Source organism: Heterodontus francisci, chromosome 9 (assembly GCF_036365525.1).
Source record: "Heterodontus francisci isolate sHetFra1 chromosome 9, sHetFra1.hap1, whole genome shotgun sequence".
NCBI classification, from domain to species: Eukaryota; Metazoa; Chordata; class Chondrichthyes; order Heterodontiformes; family Heterodontidae; genus Heterodontus; species Heterodontus francisci.
Window position 1 is genome coordinate 120,191,054 of NC_090379.1, and position 16,474 is coordinate 120,207,527.

A 16,474-nucleotide genomic window follows, 5' to 3' on the forward strand; every position below is an offset into this window, starting at 1 on the left:
CACAGAGAGACACATACCCCAGGCACTCAGACCAACACAGGCACACACAGATACATGCACGCACAAAGATCACACCCCAGCCCGGGCCAGAAACACAGAAAGCGACCGAAGCAGAGAGACGCATGCATGCCACAGAGGCACAGACAAAGAGAGACTGAGGCCCAGGCACGGACATGATAGTATTCTAGCAGCACAAACCACAAGAAAACCTGAATCAAAGTTTTTCTTTCTTTTTATTGGCATCAATTTGGTTTCCCACTTCCAATTTCTCGTTTGTCTGTGGGTACAATGCCGGAGTGGAGCCTCCAACTTTTTGATACGACCAGGTGAGGAAGGGGTCTCGGGCTCTCCTTTTGCCCCTTCTCTGGTTTGACCGCAACAGGGTTTATCTTTTAACACAGTGATTTAACTTATCACCTCAGTGAGCACTTGCTCCTGCTCCACTCATTATAGTTGTAAATGAAACAATCAGACAGGTTTTCTTGATTTTAAATAAGAAAGTTATAAGTTTATTAACCTTATCACTCTAAACCAGTTACAATTACCAAAATACATGACACGTCTGTGCCCATATTCACACGAGAGGCACACACACACACAAATAGATTACAGAGAGAAACAGAATTGGGAGGTTAGAGTCCGTAATAAATGGAATTTAAAAACTGAAGTTTAGTCCCAGTGTCCTTAGTTGAAATTGTAGTCTTAAAGTCCTCGCTGGGCCACGTGCACAGTTCAGGCTTACATCTCCGGTTCCAGAAGGCAGAAGAGAGGCTTCATCCGTGTCCCCTAGCAGCGGGCTGTGCTGGGCTGTAGACATGCAGCTCAGGCCTCTCTGGGTCTTTGCTGGAGAGAGGAGATGTTCCTTCTCTGGATTTCAGTTACTGCCCATCTGGCGCACAATTCACAAACTCCCAGAGTTACACAAGCAGTCATGTGATGTGAGCACCTCTTTGTTTTCAAATCAACATTTTCTGGAATCATCTTTGAAATTCAAGGCTGTTCAGACATACTTGGTGGGCGGGGTGGGAGGTTTGGCTCTTTCAAAGTCAAGGGGTGTCGATGGCTTTTGACGATCAATATTGACATAACCATTCTAGATAATTTAATCAGAGAGCACCCCCATTGCTCTGGCTAGATTGGGTCTACCTCTGTCTCCAGCCGGCCTTTGGCTTCTCATGTGCAAATTGTGCATGGCCATCTTAGCTGCTCTGTTTTGCTTTTTTAAATGTTATTTGGAATAATGTCCAGTAAAACTCTCAGGCAAAGATCCCATACAATGACATTAATATTTCCATTTGGCATATGGGGTTTCCGTCACAATTCACACGCACACAGACTCACAGGCACATCACACCCCAGGCAATGAGCCAGATGCACGGCAATGAGCCACACGCACACACAGACGCAGACAGACAAACACACACAGACACACACATAGGCACATGCAGACACAGACAAACACACTAGGACATACGAACGCACACGCAGACAAACACACAGACACATGGACGCATGCACATGGATGTGCTCACACAGATGCAAACAGACATGCACACAGACAGAAACATTACACCCCAGGGAATGAGCTAGACATACGCACACAGGTGCACATGGACACACACACACAAGCGCACGCACACACACTGATACAAGGATGCACAGACACACACAGAGACAGATACAGGCACACTCACACAGAGACACTCACCGTTCAGACCCCAGGCACTGAGCCACACATACTCACAGACACACGCGCGCACACACACATCACAGGCAATGAGCCAGGCATAAAGACACACACGCACACAGACACGTGCGCACAGGTGCATATAGAGGTGCGCACAGATGCACATGCACACATACCAATCAGACCCCAGCCATTGACCCAGAAACACTCACACACCACACCCCAGGTATTGAGCTGGACGCACACCGGACACGCGCAGAGAGACACACACACACACAGATGTGCACATACATCACACCCCGGGCACTGAGACAGAAACACACGGACACATCACACCTCCGGCACTGAGACAGACAGACACATACACACTCACACAGAGACACTCACCGTTCAGACCCCAGGCATTGAGCCACACAAATACACACACACACATATCACACCTCAGGCACTGAGCCCAACATACACACACACACACACAGTGTTAGGACCGCTCAGGACAAAGCCCCTAATCAAAATATATGATTCTGATTGCAATGGGAGCAACGCACTGTTAATTCAGTCCCGTTGCTCCAGAGGTTGCACCATATTTCTTTAAGTTTTCCAAATCGAAGAAAGCAGCAGCCAAATTGAACAATTTGTAAGCCCCGAATGAAGCGAACCAAACCAAGTGTCTTTAGATATCAACAAATTAACTATTTATTTAAAAAACTAAAATCTTAAACACTACTAAGATAAACCAATACCTAAAGACCTTATAACTTTCTATTTAAAAAAAATTATCTCCCACATTCGCATACATATACGCGGTTTTAAATGAGCTGACCGAGAAAATAGAAAAAAAAAGTTTTTGCTGATTACGTTCCCGATGAACGGCCTTCTAATACAACACAGTCAAAGTTCACTTGCAGTCTTCCAAGATCTGATGAGAAAAGGGCCCTTCCAGAGATAGGGGTTCAACAGTTCGGCTGTTGTAGTATTAAACTCCTTTTTCAGTGATGAACACAGCAGATCAATAATTTGTTGTGAAAGAAAAAAGCCTTTTTCCTTATTTCTTAAAGGAATTAATTTGGTTTGAAGCTTTTTCAAATTTTGGGAGAAATAAATCAGCTTCTCTTCCTTCAGTTTAAATTGTCTCAGAGCGCTCTCCTTCCTTCACTTGCTGGAACAGTCTTTCTCTGTCCAAACCAGTTGTTTGCCAGCCAGTTTTTAAAGTCAAAACTCATGCATTGAATCTCTGTTTTTTCTATATTATTGTTACTTGGAAAGCAGAATGCACTTTGGCTCACTGAGCTTCCGGAACTTCTTAAAGATGCACTGATCTCTTTACACTTTTAAGGCGCAGCGCAATATTTGTGAGGAGAAAAAAAAAAGCCAGGACCGTGACAACACATACACACACACACAGCTCGCACCCCAGGCATTGTGTCAGACACACAAACACACACCCCAGGCATTGAGCCAGTCACACATGCACAGACACGCAAACTGATCAGACCCTATGCACTGAGACACACAGCACATGCTCACGCACCACAACCCAGGCCCTGAGCTAGGAACACACACATTCCTACAGATCACACATCAGGTTTGAGCCAGATCACACACACGCACACATCACACCCCAGGCACTGAGCCAGGCAGAAACACACACACACATCACATCCTAGGCACTGAGCAAGACAAACATACAAACTCAATCACGCATGGAGTTCACACCCCAGGCACTGATATGCAGTGTGGCCATTTTAAGTGACATTTGCTGCAGCCATTTTAAGTGACATTTGCTGCAGCCATTTTAAGTGACATTTGCTGCAGCCATTTTAAGTGACATTTGCTGCAGCCATTTTAAGTGACATGTGCTGCAGCCATTTTAAGTGACATGTGCTGCAGCCATTTTAAGTGACATGCACTGCGGCCAGTTTAAAATGTGAGCAATTCACTGTAGTCATTTTAAGTATTACCTGTCCACAGCAGCTAATATATGAAATGTAACAAGTTATAAATGAGTATAAAGACTCATAAAGGATAATAAAGACTTATCAAGGGTTATAAAGGATTAAAAATTGTGACAGAATTATAAAGGGTTATACAGGGTCATAAAGGATTATAAAGTATTAAGAATTATTAAGGATTATAAACAGTTAATAAATGAGTACGGTGGATTCAACTGAGATATAAAGGATTAAAAGGGGCTGCAAAGGATTCAAAGGGGTTATAAAAGCTTATAAAGTATTATAAAGGGTTATGGAGGGGTGTAAAGTATAATGATTATAAATGATTATAAAGAATGATAAAGTATTTTAAGTATTATGAAGGGATTACAAACATTATAACTGATTATGCAGAACATGTCAGGAGTGTGATGGAATACTCTCCACTTGTCTGGATGGGTGCAGCTCCAACAACACTCAAGAAGCTCGACACCATCCAGGACAAAGCAGCCCACTTGATTGGCATCCCATCTACAAACATTCGCTCCCTCCACCACCAATGCACAGTGGCAGCAGTGTGCACCATCTACAAGATGCACTGCAGCAACGCACCAAGACTACTCAGGCAGCACCTTCCAAACCTGCGACTTCTACCACCTAGAAGGACAAGAGCAGCAGACACATGGAAACACCACCACCTGCAAGTTCCCCTCCACCATCCTGACTTGGAACTATATCACCATTCCTTCACTGTCGCAGAGTCAAAATCCTGGAACTCCCTTCCTAACAGCACTGTGGGTGTACCTACCCCAAATGAACTGCAGCGGTTCAAGAAGGCAGCTCACCACCACCTTCTCAAGGGCAACTAGGGATGGGCAATAAAGCTAGCCTGGCCAGCGATACCCACATCCCATGAAATGAATTTTAAAAAGCCCCCACTTCCCCATCACCATTGCAAACCGGCTATGCCTCCATTCCCCCATCACAATGGGGAACAGGCTCTGCCCCACTCCCCTATCACCAAGGGAACAGGCTCTGCTCCCACTGCCCTGTCACCATGGAAAACAGGCCCCACCCCCACTCTCTGTCACCATTGGGTACAGGCCCCACCCCCATTCCACATCACCATGCCTAAGTGCCCCACACCCATACACGTTTCACCGTGGGGAACAGGCCCCGCCCCGACTCCCCTTTCAGCCTGGTGAACAGGCCCCGCCCCGACTCCCCCATCACGATGGGGAGCAGGCTTTGCCCCAACCTCCCATCACCATGTGGAACAGGCTCTACCACCACTCCCCATCACCAGGGGGAGCATGACTCTATGACTAAACTCCGCCCCCACAAATGTATCACCATGGCTTTATCCCATTCCCATAAGGAACAGGCTCCGCCCCAGTCTCCCATCACCAGGGATAACAAGCCCCGCCCTGACTCCCCTGTCACCATGGGAACAGGCCCCGCCGCCAATCCACGGTCACCATGTGGAACAGGACCTGCCACTGCTCCCCCGTGACCATGGGAACAGGCACCGCCCCCACTCCCCCATCACATTGAAACTGGCACTGCCACCACTACCCCGACACCATGGGTAGCAGGCCCCGCACCACTTTGTCACCATAGTGACAGGTACCAGCCCCCGCTCAAGTCACCACAGCGACATATCCCGACCCTGCTCAGTCATCATAACGACAGATCCCGCCTAGGGTCAGTCACCACAGCGACAGGCTTCGACCCCGCTCTATCAACATAGCAACAGGCCCCACCCCTGCTCAGTCACCAAAAGGACAGACACCACCCCCGGCTGCTGGATATAATTAGTAATTCAGTTCCTCTCATCATTGAATGAATTTAACAATTGGAGCAAAGGGATATTGCAGCACATTCTTCAACTGCTCTCTGAACTGAGTCTGGGTCACGGCATAAATCGCAGTGTTTGTGCAGCAACTCAGGAGCTGCAGCATCAAACCCAATTCCTGCAAAAACAGAGGTAGATATATAGACTGATACCCCAAATCCCACATCCGCCTCCATATCGAAAACACCATAAACACTGCCCATAACAGGATAAAATTGGCAGAGATAACTAACAGCAAAATGATGGATTTCCTTCGGCTGTCCATCTCTGGGTCTCTATGACTCGCTCCACTGCTGTGAGCCCGGAGTCTCCTGCGTCCTCTGCTGCTCACTAAAATGTGTCTGACGGTGAGAGCATTGAGCTGCAGAATCACCACAAATGGGAGCCCCGGGGTTAGAATGTAATGGAGGAACTCGATTGTTGCCCAGACCCGAGATTCCAGAACATCCTCTGTTACATCACAAATCCAGGGGTCGTCCTTCAACCTATACTGACCTGTTAACATAAAATACCAGAGGATGTTCTTTAAACAGCTCAGCACAGTCACTGTTCCCAGAACCACAGCTGCTGTTTTCTCATTGCAATATTTACTTTTCAGCTTCTGGCAACAAATGGCCACAAATCGATCAAAGGTGAAAGTAACAGTGAACCAAACAGAACAGTCTGTGGCTGCGTAAAGCAGGACGGCGTGGATATTACACACAGGGATGGACTCCAGGAACTGAAACTGTTCCTCATAAGCAATGGGAATGTGCCTCAATATCAGGTCGAGGATAATGACCAGTAGATCTGCCGCTGACATGGCCACCAGGTAGCGAGTGACACATTTGGAAAGACCGCACTTTCCCCGAGACAGGATCCCAATCGTCAGCAAGTTTACTGTGAGGAGCGGAAATAAACAGGAAAATTATACTTCAGGCCGGGAGAAAAGTTACCAATTGATTGAGGACTGATTGAGATTTACAAATGTGTTCCTGTATCCAGTGATGTATTGAAATGATTGAACCTGAAGCAACAAATGGGAGGGTCTGTGATATGGTGGAAGGCAGGAGAGATTAAATGACAAAAGGAAGTTATTGAAATCATTCAACTCAATGTTGATCATAATTCTCCCCTCCCTCCTTTCCCTGTATGGTTTAAAAACTGTTCCATCTCGAATCTCTCCCAGTTCTGATGAAGGGTCACTGCCCTGAAACATTAACTCTGTTTCTCTCTCCACAGATGCTGCCAGACCTGCTGAATATTTCCAGCATTTTCTGTTTTTATTTTGGATTTGCAGCATCTGCAGCACTTTGCTCATGTACAGAAAGTTAAATGTTGGACTAACTGAGAGATTCCCTCACCTGTGACAGGCAGCACGGAATTCAAATATTTCAAAGCAATGATTGGAAATGAGTCCATTGAAAAATCAATGAAACAATTAATCTCGATTGTCAGTAAGATAACTGTAAGCAAGTGAAATTATCAGAGAATAATGCATCAGGTTGAAAGTAAAAACAACAGTAACAGAACGAGCTGTATTCCCCACACTCCAGGTAAGTGTGGCAGGGTTTCAGGACCAGTCAGCAACAGGGGGGGCTACTGCCAGTATTACGCAAGACCTGGGATCAAGACCTACACAGGAGGTCGGACCCCAGGAAGCGTGGTGAGGTGGTCGGGATCAATCAGGGAACAGGAGCCACTGCCAGTACTACAGCTGTCCTGGGACCATCGCTGGACACTCATAACCAAGGTTAGTGTGGCATTGCCACCTGGGTATGTAAGGAAGTGGGGGGCACTGCCATATAAGACCAAGCATGAGACCATGCCCATCCTGGAAACCCAGACCCCAGGTACTTGGTTGAGAGAAGGACAGGATTGGCAGCAAAATGTTCCGGGATTTAGATGCTTCAGGCAGGATAGAGGGGGATCTAAAAGGGGTGGGGGAGTTGCATTACTTGTTAAGGAGAATATCACAGCTGTACTGCAGGAGGACACCTCACAGGGATCATGCAGCGAGGCAACATGGATAGAGCTCAGGAATAGGAAGGGTGCAGTCACGATGTTGGGGGTTTACTACAGGCCTCCCAACAGCCAGCGGGAAATAGAGGAGCAGATTTGTAGACAGATTTTGGAAAGATGTAAAAGCAACAGCGTTGTTGTGGGGGGTGATTTTAACTTCCCCCATATCGACTGGGACTCACTTAGTGCTAGGGGCTTGGATGGGGAAGAATTTGTAAGCAGCATCCAGGAGAGCTTCTTGAAACAATATGTAGATAGTCAAACTGGGGATGGGGCCATACTGGACCTGGTATTGGGGAATGAGCCCGGCCAGGTGGTTGAAGTTTCAGTAGGGGAGCATTTCGGGAACAGTGACCATAATTCCATAAGTTTTAAGGTACTTGTGGATAAGGATAAGAGTAGTCCTCGGGTGAAGGTGAAAAATTGGGGGAAGGCTAATTCTAACAATATTAGGCAGGAACTGAAGAATTTAGATTGGGGCGGCTGTTTGAGGGTAAATCAACATCTGACATGTGGTAGTCTTTCAAACGTCAGTGGATTAGAATCCAGGACTGGCATGTTCCTGTGAGGAAGAAGGATAAGTTTGGCAAGTTTCAGGAACATTAGATAACGAGGGATATTGTGAGCCTAGTCAAAAAAAAAAGGAAGTATTCGTAAGGGCTGGAAGGCTGGGAACAGATGAAGCCCTTGAGAAATACAAAGACAGTAGGAAGGAACTTAAGCAAGTAGTCAGGAGGGCTAAAAGGGGTCATGAAAAGTCATTGGCAAATAGAATTAAGGAGAATCCCAAGGCTTTTTATAAGTATATAAAGAGCAAGAGGGTAGCCAAGGAAAGGGTTGGCCCACTCAAGGACAGAGGAGGGAATCTATGCATGGAGCCAGAGGAAATGGGCGAGGTACTAAATGAGTGCTTTGCATCAGTATTCACCAAAGAGAAGGACTTGGTGGATGATGAGCCGAGGGAAGGGAGTGTAGATAGTCTGGGTCATGTCGATATCAAAAAGGAGGAGGTGTTGGGCGCCTTGAAAAACATTAAGGTAGATAAGTCCCCAGGGCCTGATGGGATCTACCCCAGAATACTGAGGGAGGCAAGGGAAGAAATTGCTGGGGCCTTGACAGAAATCTTTGTATCCTCATTGGCTAAAGGTGAGGTCCCAGAGGACTGGAGAATAGCCAATGTTGCTCCTTTGTTTAAGAAGGGTAGCAAGGATAATCCAGGAAATTACAGGCCGGTGAGCCTTACATCAGTGGTAGGGAAATTATTGGAGAGGATTGTTCTGGACAGGATTTACTTCCATTTGGAAACAAACAAACTTATTAGCGAGAGGCAGCATGGTTTTGTGAAGGGGAGGTCGTGTCTCACTAACTTGATTCAGTTTTTTGAGGAAGTGACGAAGATGATTGATGAAGGAAGGGCAGTGGATGTTGTCTACATGGACTTCAGTAAAGCCTTTGACAAGGTCCCTCATGGCAGACTGGTACAAACAGTGAAGTCACATGGGATCAGAGGTGAGCTGGCAAGATGGATACAGAACTGGCTTGGTCATAGAAGACAGAGGGTAGCAGTGGATGGGTGTTTTTCTGAATGGAGGGATGTGACTAGTGGTGTTCCGCAGGGATCAGTGCTGGGACCTTTGCTGTTTGTAGTATATATAAATGATTTGGAGGAAAATGTAACTGGTCTGATTCACAAGTTTGCGGACGACACAAAGATTGGTGGAGTTACGGATAGTGATGAGGATTGTCAGAGGATGCAGCAGGATATAGGCCGGTTGGAGACTTGGGCGGAGAAATGGCAGATGGAGTTTAATCCGGACAAATGTGAGGTAATGCATTTTGGAAGGTCTAATACAGGTGGGAAGTATACAGTAAATGGCAGAACCCTTAGGAGTATTGACAGGCAGAGAGATCTGGGTGTACAGATCCACAGGTCACTGAAAGTGGCAACGCAGGTGGATAAGATAATCAGGAAGGCATACGGCATGCTTGCCTTCATCGATCAGGGCATTGAGTATAAAAATTGGCAAGTCATGCTGCAGTTGTACTGAACCTTAGTTAGGCCACACTTCGAATATTGCGTACAATTCTGGTCGCCACAGTACCAGAAGGATGTGGAGGCTTTGGAGAGGGTACAGAAGAGGTTTACCAGGATGTTGCCTGGTCTGGAGGGCATTAGCTATGAGGAGAGATTGGATAAACTCGGATTGTTTTCACTGGAAAGACGGAGGTGGAGGGGCGACATGATAGAGGTTTACAAAGTTATGAGTGGCATGGACAGAGTGGATAGTCAGAAGCTTTTTCCCAGGGTGGAAGAGTCAGTTACTAGGGGACACAGGGATAAGGTGCGAGGCGCAAAGTTTAGAGGGGATGTGCGAGGCAAGTCTTTTACACAGAGGATGGTGAGTGCCTGGAACTTGCTGCCGAGGGAGGTGGTGGAAGCAGGTATGATGTTTAAGAGGCATCTTGACAAATACATGAATAGGATGGGAATACAGGGATATGGACCCCGGAAGTGCAGAAGGTTTTAATTTAGACAGGCATCTGTAATTGCTCTTGTTTAAGTTGAAGACACTGGTTTGAGACCCGAGTTGCTCACCCTCGAACTGAATTTGAAATTCTACCATGTTATGATCACTTCCCCCTAGAGGATCCTTAGCTACGAGATCTCTTATTAATCCTACCTCATTACACATTACTAAATCTGAAATAGCCTGTTCCCAGGTAGGTTCTGCAACGTATTGTTCTCAAACAATCCCTGATGCACTCTACAAATTCGTCATTCATGCTATCCTTGCCAATTTGATTTGTCCAGTCTGTATGCAGATTAAAATCACCCATGATAATTGCAGTGCCCTTCTTGCACGCCTCCATCATTTCCTGATTCATATTTTGTCCCACAGAGACGGAACTTCTCAGGGGCCTATAGACCACTCCCACCCGTGATTTCTTCCCCTTGCTATTCCTTATTTCCACCCAAACTGATTCTACATCATGATCTATTACACCTATATTGTTAATCACAACTGCACTGATCCCTTCCTTTAATAACAAAGCTACCCCATCTCCTTTTTCTTTCTGCCTATTCTTCCGGAATGTTGAATATCCTTGAACATTGAGATTCCAGTCCTGGTCATCCTGCAACCACGTCACTGTGATAGCTATCAAATCATATTCATTTATTTCTATCTGTACCGTCAGTCATCTATCTTGTTACAAATTCTACCTGGATTCAGATAAAGAGCCTTAAGCTTTAACTTTTTGTCATTTTTACCTACTCTGGTCATAATCTCTGCTGTACTCTTGTGCTAGTATTCTCTGTCCCTTCCTGTCACACTCTGATTAATGTATGCCCCTTCACGACCCTGTACCTCTGCTCTCTTGTTATTTTTGACTTTTTAACTTCCCTTCAATTGAACCTCCCCCCCCCCCCCCCCCCCCCCCCACACTATTTAGTTTAAAGCCTTATCTACAACCCTAGTTATACGATTCGCCAGGACACTGGTCCCAGCATGGTTCAAGTGCAGCCCATCCCAATGGAACAGCTCTCTCTTTCCCCAGTACTAGTGCCTGTGTCCCATGAATCAGAACCCATTTCTCCCACACCAATCTTTGAGCTATGCATTTACCTCTCTAATCTTATTTACCCTATGCCAATTTGCACGTGGCTCAGGTAGCAATCTGGAGATTATTACCTTTGTGGTTCTGCTTTTTAATTTAGCCCCGAGTTGCTCATAGTCCCTCAGCAGATCCTGTTTCCTAGCCCTACCTATGTCGTTGGTACCTACGTGGACCATGACAACCGGATCCTTTCCCTCCCATTCTAAGTTCCTCTCTAACCCAGAAGAGATGTCCTTAACCTTGGCACCAGGTAGGCATCACAGCTTTCGGGACTAAAAACAAGAAATGCTGGAACCACTCAGCAGGTCTGGCAGCATCTGTGGAAAGAGAAGCAGAGTTAACGTTTCGGGTCAGTGACCCTTCATCGGAACTTTCGGGACACTGTCTTTGCTGCAGAGAACAGTATCTATTCCCCTAACTATGCTATCCTCTATTACTATTACATTTCTATTTTCTCCCCCCACTTAAATGGCGCTCTGAACCACGGTGCTGTGGTCAGTTCACTCATCCTCCCTACAGTCTGTGCCCCCGTCCACACTGGGATCAAGAACCTCGTACTTATTGGATAAGGGCACTGACTGAGGCTCCTCCAAAGCTAAATTCTGGATCCCCATACCTGCCTCACTCGCAGTCACACCCTCCTGTCCCTGACCACGGTCCAAATTTGATGTCATTAATCTAAGAGGTGTGACTGTCTCCTGAAACACAGTGTCCAGGTAACTCTCCCCCTTTCTGATGTGTCACAGTGTCTGCAGCTCAGACTCCAGCTCATCAAATCTGAGGCGAAGTTCCTCGAGCAGCCAACACTTGCTGCAGATGTGGTCACCGGGGACCCCACCGGCATCCACCAGCTCCCACATACTACAGCTGTAACACATCGCCTGCCCAGCCATCTCTATTCTATTTAATTAATTTGGATCTCAGTATTTCAAAAAAAAGAGAACTATTTAAGTGTACTCTTAACCTGTAATGATGTCGCCTGATTGAAATCACTTGGCCAATACTGCAAAACGACAAAAAAAAGCACGAGACATGGAAGAAAGAAATACCCACCATTCACTTATCAGCTCTCCTGTGACGTCACACTTCGATTGTAGCTGGTCAAGCAGGTCCACTGAACAGAACAGAACAGAGCGTCTCTCACTGCCACTTCCGGTCTCGGGCCTCGGCTCCTTTTATCCCCCGGCTCCTCTCACCTCTTCCCGTTCTCACTGCCGTCACTCTCACTGCTGCAAATGGTATTTTGGCCTTCATAGCAAGAGGGTTCGATGACAGGAGCAGGGATGTCTTGCTGTAATTATACAGGGGCTTGGTGAGATCACACCTGGAATATTGTGTGCAGTTTTGGTCTCCTTATCTGAGGAAGGATGTTCTTGCTATGGAGGGAGTGCAGTGAAGGTTTACCAGACTGATTCCTGGGATGGTGGGACTGACGTATGGACAAAGATTGGATCAATTAGTTTTGTGTTCACTAGAGTTTAGAAGAATGAGAGGGGATCTCATAGAAACCTACAAAATTCTAACAGGACTGGACAGACTAGATGCAGGAAGGATGTTCCCGATGGTGGGGGGAGTCCAGGACCAGGGGTCACAGTCTAAGGGAAGGGATAAACCATTTAGGACTGAGATGAGGAGAGATTTCTTCACCCAGAGAGTGGTGAACCTGTGGAATTCTCTACCACAGAAAGCAGTTGAGGCCAAATCATTAAATAAATTCAAGAAAGAGTTAGCTATGGTTCTTAGGGCTAATGGGATCAAGGGATACGGGGAGAAAGCGGGAACAGGTTACTGAGTTTGGATGATCAGCCATGATCATGTTGAATGGTGGAGCAGGTTCGAAGGGCTGAATGGCCTACTCCTGCTCCTATTTTTCTATGTTTCTATTACAGAGCTTAGGGCCCAGGCAACTAAAGGTATGACCATTGTCATTGAAGAGATTAAAATCAGAGATGCACAAGAGGCCAGTATTAGGTGAACACAGTTATCTTAGTGTGCTGTGGGGCAGGAGGAAATTACAGAGCTAGAGTGCTGGATATGTGTAGAAGCGGGGCTTCCAGCGCCGGGCCAGAAAGGCTGGGTAATATCACCTCGGCCTTTCCCTACTACTCCCCTGCCCTGGAGCAATCCTGCATTTTTTTTTTGTCTCTAAGTCCTGCACCGGGATCCAAGTCACTGTAAAGATGGGAATCCCGCCTCCAAGAGCTTCTGGCCAATCAGAGGCCTGGCAGTTCAGCAGTATTGGCACCATCACCAGGAGTGGCGGCAACTGTCAGTACTGCAGAGGTCTTTGAACCAGGCCCAGTGCTGGAACCCGGACCCAAGGCGAGTGAGGTGAGGTCACTGGGGCCAGTCTAGAGGTTCTGGCAAGAGAGGGGTGTCATGGGAGGTTTATTGTTTCCAGGCCTGGGCCCTCCATGTCTACAGATTACCAATGGAGGAGGGCGACCCCCAAGCCTGTAGGGAAGGTGTCCCATTTTACAAGGTGCCCTCTCCATGTGGCAGAGGTATTCCCCACTGCTGGTTAGATCCCAGCAGTGGTGGGAAGAGGCCCTTAAGTGGCCACATGGGGGCCTCAATTGGCCTCTTGGTGGGAAGGTCATAGTTGGCCTATCCCACCCCTGGCAAGATCACTTGGCGATGGTGCAACAACGGGCTCTCCGCCCCCACCACCCATTGCGATTCTATGGGCTCCCCCACCTCCGACCTCGACTCACGGGGGCCCATAAAATCCAGCACAGGGAGTGGTGAGGCCATGGAGGAATTTCGAAACAAGGAATAACATTTAAAATCAAGATGTTTCTTAATCGACAGCCAATACAGGTCAGCAAGAAGAGGAGTGAAAGGTGAACAGGAGTTGCTGTGAGTGAACACATCAGCAGCAGGATTTTGAATGACCTGAAATTTACAGAGAGTAGAATGTAGGAGATCAGCAGGAGGGCATTGAAATAGTCAAGAGGAAACAAAGGTATGGATGAGGGTTTTGAGCTGAGACAGTCGAGCGATATCACGGAGACCTTTTTTGGCCAGTATTCCGGAGAACTGTTTAGCCCAATATGTAGCAAGTCCAAAAGAGAGGGGGCACAGTTTTGGACTTAGTTTTAAGAAATGAAGCTGGACAGGTGGAATGAGTGGCAGTGGGAGAGCATTTTGGTGGTAGTGATCATAATTCAGTCAGTTTTACTATAATTATGGAAAAGGGCAAGGATAGAACAGGAGTTAGAGTTCTCAATTGGGGCAAGGCCAATTCTACCAAACTGATGTAGCGAAAGTGGACTGGAAACAGCTACTTGAAGGTAAATCAGTGTCAGGACAGTGGGAGGCATTCAAAGGGGAGATTCAAGGGGTTCAATGTAAACCTGTTCCTGCAAAGAAAAAAGGGTGGGACAGCCAAATCTAGAGCCCCATGGATGTCAAGGAGCTTATAGGGTAAGATAAGGCAGAAAAGTAAAGCTTATGTCTCACACCGAGAACTCAATACTACAGGAAGCCGAGAGGAGTATGGAAATTGGAGGGGTGAAATCGAAAAGGAAATTAGGAAAGCAAAGAGAGGGCATGAAAGAATATTGCAAGCAAAATCAAGGTGAACCCAAAGATGTTTTATCAATAAGAGTAAGAGGATAACCAAGGAAAGTGTACGGCCCCTTAAAAGGCCAAAAAGGTAACCTATGTGTCGGGGCGGAAGTAGTTTGTATGGTTCTTAATGAATACTTTGCGTTTGCCTTCACAAAAGAGGGGGATGTTGTAGTTAACGAAGAGGGGTGTCAAGTATTGGATGTGATAAACATAGGGAGAGAGGAAGTATTAATAAGATTAGTATCCTTGAAAGTGGATAAATCACCATGGCCGGATGAAATGTACCCCAGGTTGTTAAAAGAAGCCAGGGAGGAAATAGCAGAGGGTCTATCCATCATTTTTCAGTCCTCACTGGATACAATGTGGTGCCGGAGGATTGGAGAATTGTACTTTTGTTTAAAAAGGGAGCGAGGGATAGACCGAATAATTACAGGCCAGTCAGTAGTGGGCAAATTGTTGGAATCTATTCTGAGAGACAGGTTAAACTGTCACTTAGAAAGGCACAGATTAATCAAGGATAGTTAGCATGGATTTGTTAAGGGAAGATCTTGACTAACTAACTTGATTGAATTTTTTGAAGAAGTAACAAGGGAGATTGATGAGGGTAGTGCAGTTGATGTGGTCTACATGGATTTTAGTAAGGCTTTTGACAAGGTCCCACATGGCAGACTGGTTAAAAAAAGTAAAATCTCTTGGGATCCAGGGAAATGTAATTGTGTTCCTGACCTTCCCCCCCAAAGCTTACCACTTTCCACCAACCCCTAGACCAATGAAATTAGTTTGACCCTGCTCCCCATCCCCTCCCCCACACTGAAAAACGTACCTGCTCTCCCCTCCCCACCAGTGTCCCACCTCAGATACACGGAGGGGGATCTGAAGGTGCAGGAGTGACGGCCACTACCAATATCACCCCAGAACAGACAGTGGAAGTGAGTCAGTAATTAATCAATTTATTTTAATAAATTATCATGTTTAAATTTTGGTCCCGTTGGTAAGTGGTGGGTGGGCGGGGGGGTGGGGGTGTGGGGCAGGTGGCGACACAAGGCCTCGCCGCCACCAGTAATATCGGGCTGGGCCTTCCAGGCACTGAGGCCTGTGGCAGGCCTCTACCGGAGGCATTTTCCACTCCCCCCACCTCCACCACCCCCCCCGCCACAAGCCCCGAGCTGTAAAATCCAGCCCACTGTTTTCTGTCATTCTGCTAAGTGTTTTATCCAAGCTGACATTGACCCTCCTACTCCATGAGCATCAATTAACTGTCCAACTGCCACAAACAGACTATGAAAGAAACTACAAGTTCAGATTAAAATTAACTGAAATGCAAAAATTAACTGAATTTTAGAAAGAGATCAACTCTGAGATCTCTTAAAATTCAGTCACTCATTAACTTTACTACATTTCGCACTCTGTACAAGAAGTACTCCCTAAAACTGGACTCTGTGCAACTTACTCTATTTAGGGTTTAGGAAGGGAATTTCAGAGCTCAGGGCCTAGGCAGCTGAAGGCCACCACTGTTAGATTAATTAAAATCGGGGATTCTCAAGATGTCTGAATTAGCCAAGTGCAAATATCTCAGAGGGTTGTAAGGCTGGAGGAGATTACAGTGATAGGGAAGGGGGAGGCAATGAGGGATTTGAAAAGAGTTTTAAAGTTGAGGTGTTGCTGACCACGAACAAGTGTAGGTCAACGAGTACAGGGGGGTGATGGGTGAACAGGACGTGGTGTGAGTTAGGACATGGGCAGCAGTGTTTTGGATCACCTCAAGTTTATAGAGGGTAAATTGTGGGAGACCAGCCATTAGTGTGTTGG

The 16,474-nt window shown here is 46.5% G+C and overlaps 1 protein-coding gene across 1 annotated transcript in view; it reads right to left on the reverse strand.

The window, feature by feature from the left end:
• Positions 1-5,453: 5,453 nt before the first annotated feature.
• Positions 5,454-16,474, reverse strand: part of LOC137373404 (probable G-protein coupled receptor 139) — a 31,254-nt gene continuing 20,233 nt past the window's right edge. The window contains exon 2 of the mRNA XM_068038221.1: positions 5,454-6,352. Coding sequence (XP_067894322.1) covers positions 5,454-6,352 — 899 coding nt within the window. The remainder of the gene's footprint in view (positions 6,353-16,474) is intronic.